This window comes from Trachypithecus francoisi, unplaced genomic scaffold, assembly GCF_009764315.1.
Source record: "Trachypithecus francoisi isolate TF-2019V2 unplaced genomic scaffold, Tfra_2.0 Lachesis_group14, whole genome shotgun sequence".
NCBI lineage: Eukaryota > Metazoa > Chordata > Mammalia > Primates > Cercopithecidae > Trachypithecus > Trachypithecus francoisi.
In genome coordinates, this window is record NW_022681459.1 from 7,860,000 (window position 1) to 7,887,174 (window position 27,175).

The 27,175-nt window shown below is 35.0% G+C and overlaps 1 protein-coding gene across 4 annotated transcripts in view; it reads left to right on the forward strand.

Moving 5' to 3' along the window:
- Positions 1 to 27,175, forward strand: part of NCAM2 (neural cell adhesion molecule 2) — a 572,054-nt gene that overhangs the window by 352,686 nt on the left and 192,193 nt on the right. For all 4 annotated transcript variants that reach the window (XM_033232201.1, XM_033232202.1, XM_033232203.1 and 1 more), the window contains 2 exons: positions 6,348 to 6,508; positions 9,070 to 9,215. In XM_033232201.1, coding sequence (XP_033088092.1) covers positions 6,348 to 6,508; positions 9,070 to 9,215 — 307 coding nt within the window. The remainder of the gene's footprint in view (positions 1 to 6,347; positions 6,509 to 9,069; positions 9,216 to 27,175) is intronic.

Genomic DNA, 27,175 nt, shown 5'->3' on the forward strand with positions numbered 1-27,175 from the left:
TATCCAGTATAGTAACATGCTGTACAAGTTTGCAGCCTAGGAGAAATAGGCCATACCATATAGTTTAGGTGTGTAATAAGCTATACTATCTTGGTTTGTGTAAGTACACTCTATGATGTAAACAGTGCTACAAAATTGACTAGGGACATATTTCTTAGAACATACCCCTGTGGTTAGGCAAAGCATGACTGCATTATCCTTTTTATGCATTGCTGGAATCAATGTGTCAATATTTGTTAAGAATTTTTTATATGCATGGTTATGAGAAATATTATTCTATCAATTTTTGTTCTTGACTTTTTAGGGGTCAGGGCATTACTAGTCTCATAGAATGAGTAGTGAAGTATTTCTTCCTCTTCTGTTTTCTAATATAACTTTTATATAATATTTCTTATTTCTTACTTAAATGTCTGGAAAAATTCCCAGTGAAACCATCTGTGTCATGATTTTTCTTCAGTTCACATTTGAGTACAAATTCAATAATATTTTTCATAGAAATAGGGCTATTCAGGTAATTTTCTTTAGTGAGCTTAGTTGATTTATGCAATTCCAGGAATTTGTCCATTTCTTTTAAATGATATTTACTAGCATTAAGTCATTCATAGTATCCCTTTGTTATGCTTCAATTTGCATGTTTTCTGTAGTATTCTCACCTCTCTCATCTTGATAACCTCATAACTGGTTATTTGTTCTACTCTCTTTTTTATCCTGATTATTCTAGATGTAGGTTTACACACATACTAATTTCAGTGAATCTGCTTTTGGCTTCAATTGTTTTTTGTTTCCTATTCTCTATTTCATTAATTTCTGGTTTTATTTTTATTATTATTTTCCTTCTGTTTACTTTGTCTTTAATTTTCTCTTCCATTTTTGGTCGCTTAAGGTGGACTTATGCCATTGATTCTAATCATTTATTCTTTCTAATATAAGCATCTGTTTTTCCTCACTAAATATGGCTATAATTGTACCCTGCTAATTTTGATATGTCATATTTCCATTTTAGGGGGGAGTTTAAATAGTTTTTAAAATTCTCATGTTATTTTTAATGCTCTTCATTTAAAAGTATATGCCGATTTGTTTCTAGGTATTTGGGTATATTTCATAAATATTACTGCTGTTGATTTTTGACTAAATTCTATATTTATCAGGAAATAGACTTTTTAATGGTTTCAATGTATTTAACTTTATTGAGTCTTAAATTATAGCATGTGGGCCGGGCGCGGTGGCTCAAGCCTGTAATCCCAGCACTTTGGGAGGCCGAGACGGGCGGATCACGAGGTCAGGAGATCGAGACCATCCTGGCTAACACGGTGAAACCCCGTCTCTACTAAAAAATACAAAAAACTAGCCGGGCGACGTGGCGGGCGCCTGTAGTCCCAGCTACTCGGGAGGCTGAGGCAGGAGAATGGCGTAAACCCGGGAGGCGGAGCTCGCAGTGAGCTGAGATCCGGCACTGCACTCCAGCCTGGGCGACAGAGCGAGACTCCGTCTCAAAAAAAAAAAAAAAAAAAAATTATAGCATGTGTATTTCACTATTATTGTATGGAGAAATCCCTAATATTAAATGGATTAACTCCTTTGATAGTATGTTGAAGTCTTCTATATTTTTTTGTAATGATTCTTCTCCAACTTTATTTTTAAATGTGTCTATTTTTATATTCAGTTCTCTCTGTTTTGCTTCATATTTTTTGAAGCTCTAGTACTATGTGTTTAAATATTTATTCATGTACATCAGCATGTGAAAATTATTATTTAAGGGCTTTGTTTAAGGATGGAAAAAATGATACCATATAGAACTTTGTTTCAGTCTTCTGCTTTTCATTTTGCTGTATCTTCAAGTTAACTAAGTTACGTCACTATATCTTCAGGTTACCAATCTTTTCTACTGTAATGTCTAATGTTGTAATCCCATCAGAGTATTTCTCATCATTTTATTTTTCTTCTCTGAGAGTTTCAAAGAGATGTTTTGTATGTCCTCCATGCCTCTCTTACCATTCTCATGTTTTGCTTCCTTGAAAATATTGGAATATATTTCTAATAGTTGTTTTAATAGGCATCTACTCACTTACCCTCTGTATCATATCTACATTTTGTAATTGATTGATTTTTCTCCTTTTTTTCTTTATTTTTTGGAGACAGGTTCTCACTCTGCCACCCAGGCAGGAGTGCAGTGGCACTCATTGCAACCTCCAACTCACGGGTTCAAGTGATCTTCCTGATTCAGCATCCCCGGTAGCTGGGACTATAGACATGTGCCACAATGCCCAGTTAATTTTTTATTGCTATTTAGAGAAGTGGTTTCAGTATGTTGCCAGGGTTGATCTTCAAATCCTGGCTTCAAGAAATCCTCCTGCCTTGGTCTCCCAAAGTGCTGGGCGTACAGGTGTGAGTCACTGTGCCTGGTGATTTTTCTCTTTCCTCTGGGTCATAGGTCATATTTTCATGTTTATTTACTATCTTGGTATTTTTTTTTTTTTTTTTTTTTTTGAGGCAGAATCTCGCTCCGTCGCCCAGGTTGGAGTGCAGTGGTGTGATCTTGGCCCACTGCAACCTTCACCTCCCTGGTTCAGGCGATTCTTCTGCCTCAGCCTGCAAGTAGCTGGGAATACAGGCATGTGCCGCCACATGGCTAATTTTTGTATTTTTCGTAGAGATGGGGTTTTGCTATGTTGGCCAGGCTGGTCTTGAACTCCTGACCCTCAGATCACCGCAGGTGATCTGCCCACCTTGGCATCCGAAGGTGCTGGGATTGCAGGTGTTAGCCACCACGCCTGGCTGTTTCCTGTTGTCCAGGCTGGAGTGCAGTGATGTGATCTTGGCTCACTTCAACCTCTACCTCCCAGATTCAAGTGATTCTCCTGCCTCAACCTTCCAAGTAGCTGGGACTACAGGCACCCGCCACCATACCCAGCTAATTATTTTGTACTTTTTGTAGAAACGGGGTTTCACCATATTGGCCAAGCTGATCTGTAACTCCTGAGCTTGTGATCTGCCCACCTTGGCCTCCCAAAGTGATAGGATTACAGGCATGAGCCACCATGCCCAGCCAGGAATTTTTAATTGGGTTCCAGACATTCAGAATTTTGTGTTTTGGGGTGCTGAATATTTTTGTATTATTTTACTTTGTTTTATAGATGTAGTTAAGTGACTTGGAAAAAGTTTTATTTGAGGAAGAACTTCCATTTAGACTCTTCTAGGTGGATCCAAACCACCTTCAGTCTAGGGTTAATCTGGTTCCATTACTGATGCAATATTATCCTAAGGACATGATTCAAGTCCTGTGTTTTAGGATATCTTTTTACTCTGGGTGGTTGAGTTGCAGATTATTCCCGGTGCTATGTGAGTTTCTGGGATTATTATACTTTATATTTTCTAATGGTTCTTTCCCTCATCTGATAAAGCCTTACTAGTATACACTCATTGATCAATACTCAGTTAAAGATTTGTTGGGAACCCTCCGCAGATATCTATAGCTCTGTTGCTTGTGCAACTCTCTTCTCTCACATTATCTGACCCGCACCTTCTAGTCGCTTTGACCTTCCCCAACTGCACACTCTTGTCTTCCAACCCAGATACACTACCTGACTCTGTTCGTGTTCTCTCCCTCCCCCAGCTGCAGCCTGAAAACTCTCTGCAGGCAGTCAGTGATGGAGGTACTCATAGGCCACTGTCATATGCAATCAGTTGGCTAATGTTTGAAAACTATTGTTTTGGATGTGTAGCCAGTGTTTTTGTTGTTTAAATTGGGAGCATATAGTTCCTGTTACTATAATATTGTTCAAAATGAAATTATCATTCAATTCTTTACTGTTTACATTAATTCTGTGTTCCTGACCCCTATATTCTTGTACCTGAAAAATGGGGCACTTAGAGAAGTGGTTTGAGTTTGAAAGAATGGGCTTCATGCATGTATCAGAATCCCTTGGAGTGATTTTAGACATTAACATTTCACGGACAAGGATTGTGAATAGCAATAGGAGCATATTCTGTCCGACTTTACTGGGAGGGAGTAATAAGGTATATATTGGGAGGAAGTAATAAAGTGTTAGTAATATTTCCTTATTTATGGTGGCTTAATCATATTTCCTATTGAGCATTTAAAGTGATTGTAATTTGTACACACTTATCTTCTCTAAATACGTTAAGATTTCCCCCTCTATTTCAAAGGCCAAATCAAGGATTTTTATTTTCCCATGAAAATTCCCAGAGTAGTACAACCATCTTTCTTGTCATATCTCCGGTTAAAACAGATCACCTCCCTCTCAAAAAAGTTGTAAGTCCACTAATGGAATCTGCATTAACCTCTATTAATGCCAACCAGATTATGGATTCCTCATGATGGGTGGCAACTAATTTGCTATACATCAAACATTTAGCACAATATTTTATATGAAGTAAGGAGATAACCCTCTTTATTAGAAAGAACACTGGAACTTAATTAACCTGCCGCTTTTATTAATGGGTGAGCCTGTCTTTTTATTTGTGAGTTGAGGAGCGGAGATACACACATACTGTAGTTCTCTGATTTTGAATGAGTAAGCAGAGGGAAAATGCACATTATTTATAATTGTGAGTGCTGAAACCTCTACTGTGCTATGATTATTATTATAATTACATTAGGAAACAAATGAATAATTTTCATTGAAGATATTGAGAAATAGATCACTAATTATGATAAAAACCCATCTACATATTAAATTCTAGACAAAAACTCTGAAATGTCATTTTTATACCTGTTGTAAAGATTGCATTAGTAATAATATCAAATATATATATAAAAGATACTATATATGCATTTATTATTATTATTATTTCTTTTTTCGGACAGTCTCACTCTGTAGCCTAGGCTGGAGTGCAGTGGTGTGATCTCAGTTCACTACAGCCTGCCTCAGCATTTCTCCCAAGTAGCTGGGATTACAGGCGCCTGCTACCACGCCTGACTAATCTTTGTATTTATAGTAGAGACAGAGTTTTACCATGATGGTCAGGCTGGCCTCGAACTCCTGACCTCAAGTGATCCACCGGCCTGTGCCTTCCAAGGTGCTGGGATTACAGGCGTGGGCCACCGCACCCCAACCCATTTGTTATTATTTTATGAATCCTAACTTTGCAGTCTTCCACTCCTCTTAAGAAATGTTACGTACTTCGTGGTACATTTAGAGATGTCATGAGAAACTGGAAAACAAATTCTTTTGAGCATAGACATATAAAGATTATGTTCATATAGGTATTAGTGGTTTCTGGAAAGTAGAACCAGAATTCACTGGAAGGAACTGTGTAGTGTATCAGAGAAATGTTTGATTTTATTTTAGGAAATAGCTTTAATAATATTTATAGAGATTTGTGTTTTAATTTAAACTTGTATGGACAAGCAAATCTCTCCACCTCAATGGACAAATTCCAAAACTTTTCATTAGTGGTTTTAAAATCAATTCAGTCATCCAAAATACTATTATAAGAAAAATATAGGAGGAGATGCAAAGAAGAGAAAAGAGGAAAAAAGATATATAAAATGAAAGTGAGGAGAATATGCAGCATAAAAAGATTTCAGAAATACTGAAGGAAATCATAGAAATATTTCAGATTTTAATATATTGAAAATATTTCTTACTGTAGATTATAGTAAAGATGTTTGAAAGCCATGGTTTTAAAGGACAACATAGACTAGAATTGAACAGAATGAGATGTATTTCAGTAGAGAAAAAAATCTTAAAATATTGATAATTATTGGTGACTAAGAGGAAACAGAGAAACAATTTATTTTCCTCATTGAAGAATAAAATTATCATATTCAAAATAGTTTCTAAATTAATTGTGTTTTCATATAATTCTCCAATCTTACTATTTTATCATCAGTACTTACATGCAATATACATTTATGATGTATTTACATTGTATTTACTTTGAAGCTTCTTTGAAGAAATTTTCTATGTAAATTATTTTAAATGTGTCCCAGGAAGGGAGTAAATAAATATATATAATAAATATGTATTGTCTCACCAACATTTAATTGTGTGTGGTATTAAAAACAGCAAACAAAATTTTTTTTTTTTAACTAATAAAGTACAGATTTAACTGATAGACTTTTTGCCTGGTAACTGTAGAGATTTTGACATAGCTCAAATGTTATTCTTGTGTCTATATTCAAAAACAATTTCAAGTATAATTTTATTGTTTATTCATTAGGTTCTGAAGCTACTAAAAATATATTTTTGATTGGAATATAGCCCTGTCTTTCAATGATGATAACCATGTAGTCATCAATGTCTATAGATAAAAAAGTTGATTATAATCTCCTAAATTATAAAGTCAGATTTGTGAGGATGAACCTCTTTTTTCTTCTTTAGGAATGGCAAACTCATTGAAGAAAATGAAAAGTATATATTGAAAGGGAGCAATACAGAACTGACTGTCAGGAACATAATCAATAGTGATGGTGGTCCTTATGTCTGTAGGGCCACAAATAAGGCAGGAGAAGATGAAAAGCAAGCTTTCCTCCAGGTCTTTGGTAAGTATTATAGCATAGTGGTTAAAACTGTTGTGTCTAGTGGAAGATCGGAGTCAAATTCTACTCTAATAATTTGAACTATTTAAACTTTCTGTATTAAACCCATTTCATCTTCTCTGTAATACGTTTTAAATTTTAGCTACCAGATAGAATTATCTGAAGAATAACATAAAATTACACATGCAAATTTTTGTAAGTCTTTGATACACTTGTAACGGAAGCTGGAAAAAATTCATTTAAATTACACCTAGTGAGGTTTGTCATCCGTATCTGTAAGGCTGGATCTTTGTAAGTCTCTAAATGACACATGTTAGGATCAGTTTTACTTACAATATATTTCAAAAGGGCACCTTTATAAGGCTACAGTTTAAAAACATTGACTTGTAACTGTACTTAAATATTCTCTTTCATTTAATTAAATGAAAGTATAAGATAAATATCTTCCGTATTTACCAAGAGCCATATTATCTTCTTTGGGTTACTTAGACAGCATAGAAAACTAGTACTTTACAAACATATATTGATGTAGCTTCAATTATGTTTACAAGAAGAAGACAATGATGGCAGTGGGTGTTTCTAATAGAATTTTTCCGTTTCAGTAGTGTAACACTAAAAACTATATGCCCTCTTAACATTTAATATGTTTTCTCCAACTTTAAAAACATTGTTATTGAAGTGCTTTCACAACAAAATTAAGGAAAAGGAAGGAAGCAGAAATCTGAGAGTAAGAAGGACTAGTGTTTGCAGTTGACAGGTGCAGAGGTGCCCCTTGCACTGACCATGAGATGAATGGTAACCCCTGCATGGACGTGCCCTCTGCTGATTGGCCCTGTAGTCACTGCTGGAAGCATTTTCTGAACTAGAGAGATATTTATAAAGCTGATATTCGAGTGGAGTGACACGGAGAATAAACAGCTATACCAAAATGTATTAAAATAAAAAATACAATTTTAAAAGTAGAGATGTTTTGAGAGTGAAACTGGATAAATCAGGTAGCATTGGATAAAGAGAAGAATTGTTTTGGATAGCATGATGTTGGAAAATTATTCTGAAGGATAATGTTTAGGTGGTGTTTACACAAAAATCTAATGATCAGAAGTAGGCCAAGCTAAGTCTAGAGAAGATTGTTCACTTAGAGGGAAGAGTAAATATACTTAACATTTTTAGAAATTGTTGAAAGTCCCTAACTTGTTCTAGCAGTGTTCCTCACTTGAAAATATTTTTTTCTATAAAACCTACAAAATTGAATAAGTATGACTTAATATAAAAATAATCGTATTAGAAATAGTATTGTGTGAGATTATTCCCAAGAGTAGACGGTCTTAATCTGCCTCAGTGTACTCATCTGAAATAGTAGTTACATCCTTTTTATCAGGATTGGAATGGAAAAGAAAAAAGAGATATTTTTACATTTCTGAGATATTTTCATCCTTTCCAGTAGAAAATAATACATGAAAATTGTACATGTTATGTTATTGTTGTAGTCACTTTTGTGCAGTAACATTCAACAAACTTTTGTTGCTCTTGACACAAAATTGTATGGGTATTGTGGGAATATAACTAAATCTATTAAAGTGAATGAAATAAAGAGTGAATTGTTAAAAAATTCTGTATGCTGTTTTTCTGATACCAAGACTGTTATTTTCTGAGCTTAAGAACAACTTATTTGTGTTTCTTGGTTAAATGTGTTAAAAGATGTTAAAAGTAACTCACACTGAAATAATGAGTACTCGATTGTATCCATTTTATATCTAAACAAGCAAAAATTTAGGAAATGCAGATAACACAGATTTCAAAAAATGAAGCTCTCTGAAACTATTTAAGTTTATGGAGGGACATATTTCACTATTGAGATAATTAAAATTAGTAGACATAATGCTTTTCTTTTTATACAATTTATGATTAAAATTTAGTTCTGTTATCTAATATATTATTAAGTAAACTGAAGTCCAAATAAATCAAGTGGAATAATATATATACATAACATGTAAATATATTTACTTAGTAAATGTTTCAAAATTTTATATGATTCTACTTGCGACATTTTCAGGATATATCATCATTTACTTCTTTGGTGAAATTTTTAAAGGTTAAGAGAGAATTAAAACAATTGTGTGTGCCTGTGTCTGTATAAATATATTCATGTGTATGTACATGTGTGTATATACATATATGTGCACACATATGCACCTATATACATGTGCTTTTAAAGGAAGAAATTTTGATTTTGTGGCTTTAAGATAGGAAAATAAATATAGAAATGGCTTTTAAATTGGCAAAATTTTGAAACAAATTATAATTATTATAATTTGGGTGTTGGTTTCTAAGCCACCTCAAGTTGTTTTGCATAATGAAAACAAATGAATATTATTTCCTAAATGTTTCTTCCTATACTATTCAACTGTCCTGGCACATCTGTAAAGCAAAGCAGGTCACTGTAATTCTGCAAAGCTAATAATATCATACTATACTAAAGTAGACTTAAATACCCATAATGCCTTTTGTCTGAGAAGTAATATTTTCCTCCAATACCGATTGAGTAATATATATATTCTTTACAGTACAGCCTCACATAATACAGCTTAAAAATGAAACTACATTTGAGAATGGTCAAGTCACACTCATATGTGATGCAGAAGGGGAGCCTATTCCAGAAATCACTTGGAAGAGAGCTGTGGATGGCTTCACGTTCACTGAAGGCGACAAGGTAACCACATCTCAATATGTAATGTTTCCATTACCATACAATTTCAGTATTTTCAATATCATTAAATCTCAAATTAGTCTTCAATGTACCTAGTAACTTGTAGGATCAAATAAATGGTTTAATTTTTAAAAAGGTAACTAACACAATGTCGGCCTTACCACTTTGGCGGGGGGAGGAATGTCAATGTGAAAAATTTAAAGATGTTCTTTATTAAGTCACAAACATTTAGGCTATTGGTATTATTAATGTTGCTTAACTGGACTTTTGTTATACATTGAATCTATAATATATGTTATTGCAGTTTTAACCCCTGCTGTATAAATATCTGGCCTTTGCAAATTCACTGACCATGAGAAAAGTGCTAGGACAAATAATATTGCCATTTTAATAACAGGAATAAAGATTTACAAACCAGTACATTCCACTTTAAACCTCAGCAGTTTCAGTTTAGTAAAGAAATGATTCTATATTTAGAAAATACTCTGGTGAGTGATGAGCATTGGAAGGGATTTGTGAAGAAGATTTACTTCAAATTAATTTAATGTGTTTTCTGCTTAGACAGGTGTCAACAAACTACAGTACATAGGGCAAATTTGGCCTCCGGCTTGTTTTGGTAAATAAAGTTTTATTGAAACTAAAGCAAAAAGTAATTTAAATTCAAAGAAATCTGGCTGTCATTCAATGCTTTACCCTTTAGAATTGTCTTTCTGCAGTAGAAGTGTAGGTTCTGCTTTCATATAATTTAGAATCTAATGTAGAGAAATAAGTACAAACAAATTACATCATTGTCATGACCTTTAACCAGAATGCATTCAACTTGCTTAGAAATTAATGAAACATTACTATATGTTTCACTATACTTCATGGATTTTAATTACTATTCTCTTTCACAACTATTCATACAAACTTCAAATACAAACAAAAGAGAAAGGAAAAGATGGTGAAATATTGAAATGATAGAACTGGCAATTTCACATAAGTGAAGATTATAAAATTAGGGTATTACATTGCTTTTCTCTACTCAATGTTAAAGAGAAACCTCCTTTAAACTTTTTTCATTATTAACTTTATTTAGGTAAAGAGTCCGATTTCTAAAGTATTCATACACCTCAATATGACTTTGATTTATTAGCATTAATAGTAAAAAAAAAAAAAAAAAGAAATAGAAATGTTTGTCCATAGTACACTTTACGTCAGTCCATCCCATCATGTTATATTTAACAACTGGCTAAACCCATAAATTCACCAAAAAAGTAATCTCTCTGGTCAATTTATTACGTTCCTTTTGGAAGACTGTGTTATCATATATATTACTCTTTTTTGTCTCATTTTCTCCTCCTAATGGCATTTTCAGAGATTATGTCTATTTGATAATTGTACTGTTTTGACATACTTATTTTATATATTCAAGTTGAAAATCAAATTTATAAAATGTGAATGACAATCATAATCTTCAGCAACCCAGATAAAAGTTATAGTTCGTTTTAATATATTCTTAAGAGAAAATCATGTATGTTACTATGACACAGTTGCCACATCTGAAAAGAATTAAATTTCTGTGAAATTAAAAAAATACAATCAGATATCTGAAACCATAGAGGACTGTTTTTATGTTTCAATTTTGCACATTTATTTAGATTACCTCACTCAAAAGTATTTACTTTCATGCCCTTAGACTGTTTTTATCATACCTCCATATTTCTAATGCTGTTTTCTAATTATTTTTCAGCTTACTTTAAAATTCTTAAAAGTTATCTTCTCAAAGAGAGTTTTTACTCTTCATTTAATGAATGTTACTTTACATATTATGCAGAGAATGAAAGATAAATTATACTCAGTTATTTTATTAATAAAATGTCATCAAGTAACAAGAAAGCTGTTATATTTTATTCTTGGATCTATGCCCCAGGCCACCCCAAACTACACATACATATTTATTCTGTAGTAACTGTGAAAAATAATCTTAAAGCTTTTGTTTCCTAAGGAGTATATTAAAAAACACATCTTGTTTTAAGAAAATCTGACTTGGATTCTTTGCAAAAAAAATTATAGAATCTCAAATATGCTTTTCTACACAAGTTTAATCCAGTCAATAAAGAAATTAAGTCTATTGTATTTCTATTATATTTCTCCAAATATATTTTAAGATCCTCTACCTATTTCTATCCTCCAGTAAGCTTCTTTTCCCCTCATATTTCCTGTTTCTTGAATAGCATAATTCACAAATCAAGTGATTGAGCTAAACTTTGAAGTAAACTAAATCTAGTTTTGAATCTCAACTCTGTCATTTATGATGCCTCAGCATGATAAAATTGAGTTCAAAGAGTCCAAATAACATTGTCAGTGTTGTTTGAACTCTTTTTAATATGAATTTTTATTTATTTTTATTTTTTTATTATTTTTTTTTTGAGACGGAGTCTTGCTCTGTCGCCCAGGCTGGAGTTCAGTGGCCGGATCTCAGCTCACTGCAATCTCCGCCTCGCGGTTTCACGCCATTCTCCTGCCTCAGCCTCCCGAGTAGCTGGGACTACAGGCGCCTGCCTCCTCTCCCGGCTAATTTTTTTTTTTATTTTGTATTTTTTAGTAGAGACGGGTTTTCACCGAGTTAGCCTGGATGGTCTCGATCTCCTGACCTTGTGATCCACCTGTCTCGGCCTCCCAAAGTGCTGGGATTACAGGCTTGAGCCACCGCGCCCGGCCATGAATTTTTAATATGATTTTTTTCATCTATAAAATGTTGATAATATTTACCCGCTTGTTATAAGGAAGATGAGTACATTACAAATGCATATCAATATTTACCATATTATAAATATCCAATACACTTTAGTTTTTACCTTGTCATATTACAAATTTACAGTATAAATTTACAAATTTTACTTTGTCATATTACAAATTTACAGTACGGCCTCATATAATACAGATTAAAAATGAAACTACATATGACAATGGTCAAGTCACACCTGAAGCATGGTTTATCTTGTTGCCTCCATAAAGTATAACACCTAAGGTTTGATTAAATTTGATGAGATCATATTATTCCTATCATGGAAAGTAGCATGGGATTGTACTTTCCATAAGAATCACTTGGGAAGACTATCAAAGTGCAGATTCTAGATTTCCACTTCTTAAAGTTGATTTAGTATGTGTAGCCCAGGGTATAGGAATGCATATTAAATCAACTCATTAGTTGGTGTGATACTATTAGTCTTCAGGCCATATTTTGGGAAACAATTTCAAGTAAGGATGAAATTTAACAGCTAATATTTTCAACAGAAAAATGATCTTAACCAATTAGTTGACACCTGATAGGGGCTTGGGAAGTATAAAACTAAACTAAACTAAAATTTCATTATGCATCTATCAGTCAAGTTTTGATGAAACTGAAATATATAGGTCAAAAATAGTGAAATATCACTGATGTCATATAGTAAAAACTAATAATTTCATCCAACAACATGGCATTGTATTTAGCAAATATGTTCATTCTTTTAGATTTTTCAAAGAGGGAAGGTCTCAATTAACTTTTTTTTTTTTTTTTTTTTTTTTTTGGTCTAACTTCTCAATCACCAGTTAAGACAAAAAAAAAATGGGGATAAAATACCATGTGACTTAAATGTATAGATAAGTGAATGCTCTTATACTGAGTTCAAGAATTAAATAAACATACTCAACACAGTCCCAAGTAGCATGAGACTTACAGCCCTCCCCTGTGTGAGAAGACATGCTAAGATAACCTTGACCAAGGGAGACAATGGTGAGCCCATTGTCTCTTTGGGATGGTCCTTTCTGAAAAGAAAAAAAAGGAGTGGTTAGGAAGTGTATTTAATTTTTTGTGTCTCCATAGTTACCAATCAGATATCTTTTAACTTCCCATGGGAGAAATAAGTAAGGGACTTGAAGAGTCCAACTGTGGTATGTTAGAAGACCTTCCTCCCCATGGAATAAAAGATTAAGAGTTCATGAATAGCATTCACTGCCCAATTAACAATATGCTAATAACCTTTAAATCACCATATACACAACTATCTCGATGTATCTTCTAGTATTAGTACTGCATAGTAAATGACCTGATAATATAATGGCACAAACCAGTAATTTTCTCTCACTTTTGATTTTGTGCATCAGAAGTTTGAGTAAGGCTTGGCCCAATGGTTATCAGTTGGAATCTTTAATGTGCTTGTATCAGATGTTGCTACTAGTGTTGCTTGTAGTTGTAGTTATGAGAAGGTTCAACTTTGCTGAGAAGCCAACATGGCTCACTTAAATGGCTAGCATTCAGTCTTGACTGTGGGCTGCAAGCTCAGGTGGCGCTGTTTTTGGAAAACCTGTATGAAGCCTCTCCAGTGTGGCTCAGAGCAGTCTGCTCTCTCTTGTGGCAGCAGGCTTTCTCCACAGAGAACATTTCAAAAGAATCAGGCCAGACAGACACTACCTGGTCTACTCTGACGTAGTCTTGGAAGTCACACATTGTCACTTCTGCCACAGTATATTGGTTACAAACAAATTATAAGGTTCTCTAATCCAACATGAGAGGAATTAGGCACTCCTCTTGATGGGGAAGGATTCATAGTCATATTATAGATGAGTATGTAGAGTAGGAGATATTGTTAAGGTCATCTTTGAAAATGCATCTACAATTTATCTCAAAATATTCCCATGACTTAAGTCCAAGCATTTTCCCAGGCTTGCAGATGAGGAAACTGAGGCTCAGGAAAATTCAGGGATTTTTACAAGGTCACACAGGGAGTAAGTGGCAGTGCCAGGATTTGAACAGTGGTTTCTCACTCTGCATAGTGCATGCTCATGCAAGGGCTTCAGAATTCTACTAAAGTGTATGCTGGCACTCTCATATGAATTTAAATGATATTTCTGTTTAATCAAATATAATTGAAAAGTCAGAAGAAACTTTGTTTTTAAACTTATTTATAATCTGATATTACCTATTTTAAACTATTTATAATGTTCAGTAAACACCAAAACTATTTACTGGTTTTTGTTAACATAGGTATATGTAAAAAATTACTTCATATAATGGGTGCTACCAAAATGTTTGAAAGCCCATGCCATATAAAACAATCTAGAGGTATGGGAGGGGGAGCAAAATGACAGAATAGAAGCCTCCACCGATCTTCTCCCCAACCCTCCAAGGACACCAAGTTAACAACCATCTATACACACACACACAAATAAACACACACACACACACAAAACACCTTCATAAGAACCAAAAAGCAGGTGAACACTCATAGTACTTGGTTTTAACTTCATATTGCTGAAAGAGTCACTGAAGAGATAGAAAAAAACAGTCCTGAATCAACAACACCATACCTCCGCCACCCTCAGCAACCTTGACATGGTGTAGAGAGCTTCTCTGGGAGCGGGGGGAGAGAGAACATAGCAATTTTGAGGCAGTGAACTCAGTCCTGACCTGTTAGAGCAGAAAGGAAAACAAGACCTAATTCAGCTGACACCTACCCACAGAGAGACCATTTAAACCAGCCCTAGCCCGAAAGGAATCACCTATCCCAGCAGTGCAAACTTGGGTGCCTGCAAACCTCACCAGTGAGGAACAAAGTGCTCTGTGTCTCCCAGTAAACTTTAAAGGAAGTCTAGATCATAAGGACTGCAACTCTTAGGAGAGTCCTAGTGCTGAACTGGGCCATGAGACAGTGGACTGGTGTGGAGTGGGGAGGAATGTGACATACTGATATACCAGCTGGGGTGGCCAAAGGAGTGCTGTCATCATCCCTCCCCTAACCCCAGCCTGCAGAGCTTGTGGCTCCCAAAGAGACCTCTTCTGGTTGTGAGAGGAAAGGAAAGAGTAGGGAGGACTCGGATAGTAGCTCTGCCACAGCAAGATAGGGCAACGGTCAGAGTTAGGAAGACGTTGTTCCATGTCCTATCTCCCAAATGGTGCTTCTATAATAGACAAACTCTGGGCCAGATGAGAACACACTGGTTTTCATGAAAGGACCCAGTCCTGGCAGCATTCATCACCAGATAACTAAAGAGGCCTTGGCCCTGAATAATCCACAGTGATACCCGGGTACTACATCAAGGGCTTTGGTAAAGCCTCTGAGACTTGCTGGGTCCAAATAATAGCACAGCCACAGGGGGTAGAGCATGAAGTGGGCTCTTAGGGTCTCCCAATCCAGGACCTGACTCTTGGATGCCATTTCTGGACCTGCTGTGGGTCACTGTCCTGAAATGTGAGTGCAGGCCAGGCAGCATTCACCACAAGCTGACTTAAGAGCACCTTAGCCTCAGGGAACATTGTTGTAGTCTAGCAGTACTCCTTGTGGTCTGGTGTGGTGGTGGCTACAGGGTAAGGCTCCTCTGCCTTTGGAAATGCAAGGGAAGAGTGGGAAGAACTGCATCTTGTGGTTTGAGTGCCAGATCAGCCACAGTATCATGGAACACCAGGTAGACTTCTAAGGTTTTAGACCTCTAGTCTCTGACTCCTGGAGAGCACCTCTGGACCCACCTGGGGCAAGGGGGACCTCGCTTCCCTGAAGGGAAGCATGCAGGCCTGATTGGCTTTGCCTCCTGCTGATTGTAGAGCCCCAGAACCTTGAGCGAACATAGGCAGTAGCCAGGGAGAGGTTACAACAGGCTTTAGGTGAGTCTGGGCTCTAGTGGCTTGAGGTCTAATACAGCACAGCCTTACTGCTGGTGGCCACAGGAGGGCTTATGTCATTCTTCTTCCAGCTTTATGTGAGTCAGAAAATAGAGTGAGACTGTGTTTGGGAGAAAGTAAGGGAAGAGAACAAGAGTCTCTGCCTGGTAATACAGATAATTTTCCCAGATCTTGTCCAAGACGATCAAGGCAGTACCTACCTCTATGAGTCTGCAAGAACCTCAACATTACTGGGCTTTGGGTCCCTCTAAAGCAAATACAACTTAGATCACAACACCCAAGGCTTTTCAAATATCTGGGAAGCCTTCCTAAGTAGGATGGATACAAATAAGCCCAAACAGTGAAGACTGCAATAAATACCTAACTCTTTAATAACGAGACACTGAAGAACAACTACTAGCATTAACACCATCCAGCAAAACATGACCTCACCAAATGAACTAAATAAGACACCAGAGACCAATCCTGGAGAAATAGGAATATGTGACTTCTCAGACAGAGAATTCAAAATAGTTGTGTTGATGAAACTCAAGAAAATCAAGATAACATGTAAATGGAATTCATAATTGGAATTCATGTGGAATTCATTCCATAGTTGGAATTCATAATTCTATCAGATAAATCTAACAGAGATTGAAATAATTACAAAGAATCAAGCAGAAATTTTGGAGCTGAAAAATGCAGCAATCATTGAAGAATGCCTTAGAGTCCTTTAATAGCCGAATTGATCAAGCAGAAGAAATAGTCAGCTTGAAGACAAGCTAGTTGAAAATACACAGAGGAGAAAAAAAAAAAAAAGAATAAACAACAATGAAGCATGCCTATAGGATCTAGAAAATAGCCTCAAAATGAAAATCAAGAGTCTTGTCCTTAAAAAGGAGGTAGAGAAAGAGATAGGTATAGAAAGTTTATGCAAAGGGATAATAATAAGGAACTTCGTAAACCTAGAGAAAAATATCAATATCTAACCACAGGAAGGTTATAGAACACCAAAAGGTTTCCCCAAAGAAGACTACTTCAAGGCATTTAATACTGAAACTCCCAAAGGTCAAGGATAAAGGAAAGCATCCTAAAAAGCAATATGAGAAAATAAACAAATAACTTACAGTGGAGCTCCAATATGTCTGGCAGAAAACTTTTAAGTGGAAACCTTATAGGTCAGGAGGGAGGGCCATGGATGAAAGAAAGGATCCTAAAAACCAACAAGAGAAAATAAACAAGTTACATACAATGGGACTCCAATACATCTGGCAGAAGACATTTAAGTGGAAGCATTACAGGCCAGGAGAGAGTGGCATGACATATTTAAAGTGCTGATACTAAAAAAATCTTTTACCCTAGAATTGTATATTTGGAGAAAATATCCTTCAAGCATGAAGGAGAAATAAAAACTTGCCCATATAAACAAAAGCTGAGGGATTTCATCAACACCAGATCTGTCCTATAAGGAATGCTAAAGGAAGTACTTAAATCAGAAAGAAAATGGCATTGATGAGCAATTAGTAATTACCTGATGGTACAAAACTCACTGGTAATAGGAAGTACACAAGAAAACACAGAATATTATAACATTGTAATGGTGGTATGTACCATTTACTCTTATCCTAAGTAGAAAGATTAAACAATGAAGTAATCAAAAATTATAACTACAACAACTTTTCAAGAGAATCAGTACAAGAAGATATAAATTGAAACAACAAAAGGTTACAAAGTGGGGGGGACAAATTTAAGGCATAGAGTTTTTATTAGTTTTCTTTTTGCTTGTTTGTTAGTTTGTCTATGCAAATAGTGTTAAATTATTATCAGTTTAAAATAATGGGTTATGAGATGTTATCTGAAAGACTAAAACTGAAACAACATACAGTGGAGACACAAAAAATACAAAGCAAGAAACTAAATTGTATCACCAGAGAAAACCACCTTCACTAAAGGAAGACGGGAAGGATAGAAAGAAGGAAGAGAAGACCACAACACAACTGGAAAACAACAAAATGGTAATAGTAAGTCCTAACTTACGAATAATAACACTGAATATAAATGGACTAAACTCTCCAATCAAAAAACATAGACTGGCTGAATGGATGAAAAAACAAGGCCCATTGATCTATTGCCTACAAGAAACATGCTTCATCTATGAAGACTCACATAGACTGAAAATGAAGGTGTAGAAAAAGATATTCCATGCCAACTGAAACCAAAAAAAAACAGGAGTAACTATACTTATGTCAAACAAAATAGATTTCAAAACAAAAACTATAAGAAAAGACAAAGAAGGTTAATATATAATGACAAGTGTGTAAATTCAGCAGGAGGATATAATAAATAAATATCTATGCACCCAACATGGGGGCACCCAGATACATAATGGGAATATTATTAGAGCTGAAGAGAGAGGTCCCATTACAATAATAGCTGGAGACTTCAACACCCAATTTTCAGCATTGGACAAATGTTTCAGACAGAAAATCAACAAAGAAACTTCAGATGTAATCTGCACCATAGATCTAATGGATCTGGTAAATATTTATAGAACATTTCATCCAATGACTGCAGAATACACATTCTTTTCCTTAGCACATGGATCATTCTCAAGGATATATACTATATTGCAAAGCAAGTCTTAATATACTTTAAAAATTAATATCAAGCATCCTTTCTGACCACAATGCAACAAAACTAGAAATTAATAATGAGGAATTCTGGAAAGTATACAAATACATGTAAATTAAACAATATGCTCCTGAATGACCAGTGTGTCAATGAAGAAATTCAGAAGGAAATTTAAAAACTTCTTGAAAGAAATGATAATGGAAGCACAAAATACAAAAATCTATGGGATACAGCAAAAGCAGTACTAAGAGGGAATTTTATAGCTATAGAAGCCTACATCAAAAAAAGAGGAAAAACTTCAAATATGCCATCGCATGATAAATCATAAAGAATGGAAAAGCAAGAGCAAACCAAACCCAAGGTTAGTGGAAGAAAATAGATAATGGAGAACAGAGCAGAAATAAATGAAATTGAATGAAAAAAATACAAAAGGTCAATGAAACAATAAGTTACTTTTTTAAAAAGTTAAACAAAATGTACAAAACTTTAGACAGACTAAGAAACAAAGAAGATACAAGTAAATACAGTTATAAATGAAAAAGCAGACATTTCAACTGATACTGATGAGCAATTATATGCCAATAAATTGGAAAATCTAGAAGAAATGGACAAATTCCTATACACATATGACCTACACATAAACAAAATTGAGTGACATTTTTCACTATAGAAATAGAAAAAACTTTCTAAAATTTATATGGAAACACAAAAGACTCAGACTAGCCAAAGCTATCCTAAGCAAAAAGAACAAAACTGGACAATTCACATTACCTGACTTCAAATTATTCTACAGAGCTATAGTAACCAAAACAGTGTGGTACAGGAAGAAAGCCAAAACCTGAACAGACCAATAACAAGTAATGAGGTTAAAGCCATAATAAAAAGCCTGCATAAAGAAAAGCTTGGAACCTGATGGCTTCACTGCTGTATTCTACCAAACATTTAAAGAAGAGCTAATCCCAGTCCTACTCAAACGATTTCAAAAAATAGAGAAGGAAAGAATACTTCCAAGCTCATTCTATGAGGCCAGTATTACTTTCATACTTAAAAAGAAGACACATCAAAAAAAGTGTCTGATGAATATTGATGCAAAAATCCTCAACAAAATACTAGCAACCAGATTCAACAATACATTATACAAATAATTCATCGTGACAAAGTGGGATTTTTCCCTGGATCAACATACATAAATCAATCAATGTGATACATCATATCAACAGAATGAAGCATAAAAACCATATGATCATTTCAGTTGATACTGAAAGAGCATTTGATAAAATTTAACATCCATTCATGATAAAAACCCTCAAAAAAACTGGGGATAGAAGGAATATATGTGAAAATAATAGGGGCCATATATGACAGCCCTACAGCTAGTGTCATACTGAATGTAGAAATACTGAAAGTGTTTCCTCTAAGATCTGAAACATTACAAGGACACCCACTGTCACCACTGTTATTCAACTTAATAATCAAAGTACCAACTAGAACAATCAGACAACAGAAAGATATAAATGATATCCAAATTGGAAAGGAAGAAGTCAAATTACCCTTGTTTTTAGATGATGTGGTCATATGTTTGGAAAACTCTAGAGACTTCACAAGAAAACTGTTAGAACTGATAAATTCAGTAAAGTTGCAAGACACAAAATCAACATACAAAAATCAGTAGCGTTTTAATATGTCAACAGTGAACAATGTGAAAAATAAAAGCTATCCCATTTACAATAGCTGCACATAAAATTAAATACCTAGGAATTAACCAAAGAAATGAAATGTATCTGTAATGAAAACTTTATAAACACTGATGAAAGAAATTGAAGAGGACACCAAAAAATGGGAAAATATTGCATAGTCATGGATTGGAAGAATCAATATTTTAAAATGTCCATATTACCCAAAGCAATCTACAGATTCAATGCAATCCCCCTTCAAAATTTAATGACACTTTTCACAGAAATAGAAAAACCTTTCTAAAATTTATATGGAACCACAAAAGACTCAGAATAGCCAAATCTTCCCTAAGCAAAAAGAAAACTACTGGACAAATCACATTACCTGACTTCAAATGACACAATAGAGCTATAGTAACCAAAGCATCATGGCACTGGTATACACAGATACGTAGACCCATGGAACAGAATAGAGAACCTAGAAACATATCCACACAACTACAGTCAAGTCATTTTCAGCAAAAGTGCCAATCATATACACTGGGGAAAAGACAGTCTGTTCAATAAAAGGTGCTGGGGAAACTGGATATCCATATGCAGAAGAACAAAACTTGACCCGTGTCTCTCACCAAACACAAAAATCCAATCAAAATGGATTAAAGACTTAAATCTAAGACCTCAAACTGTGAAGCTACTACAAGAAATCATTGGGGAAAATCTCCAGGACATTGGCCTGGGCATAATTTTTTGAGCAATACCCCACAAGCACAGGCAACCAAAGCAAACATAGGCAAGTGGGACAAATTAAAAACATCACATCAAATTAAAAACCTTCTGCATGTCAAAGGTTATCATCAACAAAGTGATGAGACAAGGAACAGAATGGGAGAAGATATTTGTAAACTACCCATCTGACAAGGGATTAACCAGAATATATATAAAGCTCAAATAATTCTATAGAAAAAATACAATTATCTAATCAAAAACTGGGCAAAATATTTGAATACACATTTCTCAAAAAAGACATACAAATGGCAAACAGATATGTGAAAAGGTGCTCAACGTCATGGATCCTCAGACAAATGCAAATGAAAACTACAATGAGATGTCTTCTCACTCCAATTAAAATGGCTTATATCCAAAAACTATGCAATAAGAAATGCTGACAAGGACGTATAGAAAAGGGAATCTTTTGTACACTCTGAGTGGGGAGATAAAATAGTAAAATAACAATGAAGAACAGTTTGGAGGTTCATCTAAAAAACTAAAAATTGAGCTACTATGTGATCCAACAATCCCACTGCTGGGCATACGCCAAAAAGAAAGGAAATCGGTACAACAAAGAGATAGCTGCACTCCTATGTTTGTTGCAGCACTGTTACAATAGCTAAGATTTGGAAGCAACGTAAGTGTCCATCAAGAGATGAAATGGATAAAGAAAATATACACAGTTGGGTACTATTCAGCCCTAAAAAGATGAGATCCAGTCATATGCAACAGCACGGATGGAACTGGAGATCATTGTGTTAAGTGAAATAAGCCAGGCATAGAAACACAAATATCACATGTTCTCACTTATTTTGGGGATCTAAAAATCAAAACAATTGAACTCAAGGACATAGCTCATAGAAGGATGGTAACCAGATAATGGGAAGTGTAGTGAGGTGGGGGGTGGTAAGGATGGTTAATTGGCAAAAGAAATAGAAAGAATGAATAAGACCTACTATTTGATAGTCCAACAGGGTGAGTATAGTTAATACTAACTTAATTGTACCTTTTAAAAAACTCAAAAAGTGTAATTGGATTTTGACTCAAAGAATAAATGCTTGAGGGGGTGAATACCCCATGTTCTTGAAGTGCTTTTTTCACATTGCGTGCCTGTATCAAAACATCTCATTTACCCCACAAAAACATACACCTACTACATACCCCAAAACTTAAAAATTAAAAAAATCTAGAATCTTAACACTATTCTCACTGTAAAATAAATGATTAAGATAGTAAATAAATATTTTCAGAATTCATCTTCGACGATCATGGGTTAAAGTTTTAATAACTGTAACTCACTAACTACTATGTGTTCCTAATTGTTTTTATTTTATTATTGGGCACAATTTTATACTACAATCTAGGACAGCTTCAAATAGAATTATATTATTTCACATAAATGCTACCGGGAAAAAATTATGCCTTTTGTATGAAATTTCTAATATTCTACTGGTTTCTGATGCTAATAACCCTTCATTGCTTTGAGGAAGATACTGAACTGTTGAACTGTTCATATGAATACGGCATAAACTAGCCTTGTATAATGTGTTATCATTCAGAAACAACAACAGAATTCACAGTGGTTAAAAACAGATCTATTTTAAACTAATGACTATTGTTATTTGTAATCCAAAGCATTTTATGTACATGTAAAATAATATATGTAATTTTTAAACCTGTTCAGATCAATTTCAGATATACATATAAGCATATCTATTTTCCTTAGAAATATTTTCTAATATCCAGGCCGGGTGCAATGGCTCACGCCTGTAATCTCAGCACTTTGGGAGGCCGAGGTGGGTGGATTACGAGGTCAGGAGATCAAGACCATCCTGGCTAACACGGTGAAATTCCATCCCTACTAAAAATACAAAAAAAAAAAAAATTTGCCGGGCGTGGTGGCGGGTGCCTGTAGTCCCAGCTACTCAGGAGACTGAGGCAGGAGAATGGCTTGAACCTGGGAGGCGGAGCTTGCAGTGAGTGGAGATCATGCCACTGCACTCCAGCTTGGGTAACAGAGCGAGATTCTGTCTCAAAAAAAAAAAAAAAAAAAAAAAAAATTCTATTATCCAATATTATTTCAAGATAATTTTTTCTGTATTTTATTGAGTTAGTTGTCACTAACTTTTAATTATTAGTTTATTTTAAATTTCTAGGCAATTTATTTTAGTGATAACTCAAATATTATTGGCGATATTTCCATTAAAATATAATTGATGTACAGTAGTAGGGTGATCCAAAAATATATTAAATCAACAGCTTAATCTTTTTGTCATAATTTGGCATTTTCCTAAGATGCACTTGTGTATACAAATTGGAAACCGTGACATCTTTAATTAATGTTGTGTACTTAGTTGTAATATTTAAAAGTATATAATAAAGCTTAAGACAAACCAAAGCTCTTTCCCCAGAATATGAAATAGCCATAAATCAAAATTTTGAATTGTCTTCTACATACTAAGCAATCTGTTGTTTTTATTAAAAACCTTTCTTTATTAAATTAAACCATGCTTTTTTCAAAGCCTTGATCTGAGATATATGTGAGATTGTATGTTCAAAGTGTTTTAACATAATTTTGTCACATAACGAACACCCACTAAATATTGCCACTTTATATGAACATCTCTCATCTATTTGTTCATTTGTTTGTTTTGTTTTTTGAGACAGAGTCTAGCTCTGTTGCCCAGGCTGGAGTGAAGTGGCACGATCTTGGCTCACTGGAACCTCTGCCTACCAGGTTCCAGTGATTATCCTACCTCAGCCTCTCGAGTCGCTGGGATTACAGGCACACGCCATCACACCCGGCTAATTTTTTATTATTATTACTAGAGACAGGGTTTCACCATATAGGCCAGGCTGGTCTTGAATACCTGACTTCAGGTGATCCTCCCACCTCAGTCTCCCCAAATGCTGGGATTACAGGCTCTCATCTGTTTTTGAACCAAAGCTGGTTTGTTGTTGTTGTTTGCTTGTTTTTTTGAGACAGGGTCTTGCTCTGTCACACAGGCTGGAGTGCAGAGATGCAATCACAGCTCAATGAAGCTTCAACCTCCCAGCCTCAAGCATCCTCCCACCTCAGCCTCCTGAGTAGGGGGACTACAGGCACGTGCCACCATGACCAGCTAAATTTTGTAGGCTTTTATTTTATTGTATTTTTTATTTGGCTGTTATTGTTGTTGTTGTTTTGTAGAGACAGGGTTTTGTCATGTTTCCCAGGCTCGTCATGAACTCCTGGACTCAAGCAATCCACCTGCCTGAGCCTCCCAGAGGGCTGGGATTACAGACGTGAGCCACCTTGCCTGGCCCCAAAATTTATTTAGATCATCTCTTATTATCATTCTTCATGATCAATAAATGTTAGTATACATAGAAATCACAGATATTGATGAATTATAATGGGAAGTCATGGAAAGTGTTACAAAATCAAAGTTTAATTCTGACTTTCTTGCTTTTGGTGTGTCATTGACCATGTTAGTTCTTATCTCTGAATTCAGTTTCTGCATGTACAAATCAGGATAGAAGACCTACCTGAAAAAGGGTTCTGAAGATGAAATGAGATTACATGTAACAATATCTCAGATACAAGCCAAACAACTTGAAAGTGCTTTTTTGTTTGTATTTGTTTTTGTTTTTGTTTTTTTTTTGAGATGGAGTCTCACTCTGTTGACCAGCTGGAGTGCAGTGGCACAATCCCGGCTCACCACAACCTCCGCCTCCCAGGTTCAAGCAATTTTCCTGCCTCAGCCTCCCGAGTAGCTGGGATTACAGGTGCCTGTCACCACGTCCAGCTAATTTTTGTATTTTTAGTAGAGATGGGGTTTCACCCTGTTACCATGTTGGCCAGGCTAGAAAGTGTTATTTTCCATTATTCTTGGAGTTATCTTATCTTCATTCTACATTATACATACTGTTATGTTGCAATTAAATTTTTCTTAAAGAAATATTAATATGTTAACTGCGTTTCAATGATTGCTGTCACACAAGAGACTAGATAAAAAATTTTAAGCATAGTCATATGTACTTGATGATGGAATACCATCTAAAAAACGACTGAGTCTTCTACCCCTAGTTGTCAGAGATTGTGCTTGCTTATCATAGCTACAAAGTTTGCTCTAAAATAATCTCTAGCAATATTAATTCAATGATTCATATATCAGGTTTTGCCACACTAAATTCCAGACCTTGTGACTGTATATCACATTTCTCTTGGAAGTGGACAATGTCGGAAGTCTGCATTTGGCTCTTGTCATCACCGCCTTGTGTTTGCCTTCAATCTCCATCCATGCAGGGGAGTGCAGATGAAGTCCCTAGGGTCCTGTGCTAAATGAGAATAGATTCTCAGGCCGCTGTTAAGTGATGAAGGACGGTCTCTACCTATGAGACACAAAATCAGGTTAGAAATATAGATTTCTTATATCATCATCTTTTTCTTCCCTTTCTCTCACATCTGTCTGGCCTAACACCTCCAGATTTTTCCTATGCGGGAAGTGAGTCAGTTTTTTCCTTCTTTGGGCCATTGTACACCTTTCACATTTTATAACAGTACATACTGATTTGGAGATCCTTCAACATTCTAAGAAGTACCTAAATAAGGCATTAAGGTAGGAAAAAAAGAACACGTTTTGCTCCACAAAACAAGTTATTGAAGAATGCTTTGTTCTTCATCCGTTTTTCAAAATATGTTTATATATCATGTGATAAAACTGGTTTTTTTAGATTTGTCTAAAAATATTATGTTACTTGTCAATTTTAGTATTAAATTGAAGTAAAAAGTTCTACCGAGGGAGTGATTTTGCCTCTAGAATTCTTACAAAATGACAAACATAACAGTAAGTAATTTTATGTATGTGAATAGAATGTTTTATGTCATAAATATAAAGTGCTTATTATATCAGCTAGCAGATGACATCTCCCTTGTATCATTTATCATCTCTTAAGATACAGAATCTATAATTATTTTATTCCTGTTGTACGTGTCCTACCTAGTAAATAGACCTACATCCATTAGAAATTAATCCCACTCTGCATTGAATAAGTATCTGAAATGTACAGCAATAAATTATAAAATTATAACTATCTTAAGGCAGCATTTCTCAACTTCAGTCATTTGATAATTAGCTTCATCTCTTTTCTGTATTCATGTGCTGCCTGAACTGTCACATGTCCTCTTTCTTCTTTAAATTGAATTGTTTTTATTTATTCTTATCTTTACCCAAATGATCAATGAAATTAAAAGTATGGTACATATGCCAGTTATATTTTTAAATACACATTAAAATTAATACAAAATATACAATAAAAATTTTTTTTCAAACTATTACCTAACCTCCCCCAGTGGTTCACAGATCACATTTTTTTTTTTTTTTTTTTTTTTTTGAGACGGAGTCTCGCTCTGTCGCCCAGGCTGGAGTGCAGTGGCCGGATCTCAGCTCATTGCAAGCTCCGCCTCCGGGTTTTTTACGCCATTCTCTCGCCTCAGCCTCCCGAGTAGCTGGGACTACAGGCGCCCGCCATCTCGCCTGGCTAATTTTTTGTATATTTTTAGTAGAGACGGGTTTCACCGTGTTAGCCAGGATGGTCTCGATCTCCTGACCTCGTGATCCGCCCGTCTCGGCCTCCCAAAGTGCTGGGATTACAGGCTTGAGCCACCGCGCCCGGCCCACAGATCACATTTTTATAAATTCTGCTTTTGTGTCCAAATATATTTCAAATTAATGTGATACAAAATTTAGCTATGAAATATTGAGTGGGACACGTTTGAAGATGTTTTAATTAGGATAGAACCCATTTTCCATCCTCCTATTTGTGGGTCCATGCACTTTTCTCCAGTAAAAAATATGCTTCACTTCACTAATGGGTACTGAGTTTATTCACAAATCATTGTAACAGAAACTCATTTAATTCCAATCCTTAGTGCTAAATGATTCTTTTAGGATGATGCCAATAAACTGAATAATTAAGGCAGTGAAATTAGCTTTAAAATAAATTTCTTTCCTTTTTTCTGCTAAAGTGAAATAATAAAATGCTGGCCTTGGTCTTAGGCTAGATCACCTGCATAACTTGTAATCACAATAGTAGTATTTTCTGTTATTTTGCATTTATTGAGAAAATGTATCTTTCTGTATTAAATAAAATAAACTGATCCAACATTAATTTTTGTACTGTGAGTGCAGTTTTAACTTCTGTTCCTTCCAATAAGTAGAAGTATTAAAATTGAAATTTAAGATTATTTCATTACTGGGCATGGTGGCTCAAGCCTGTCATTCCAG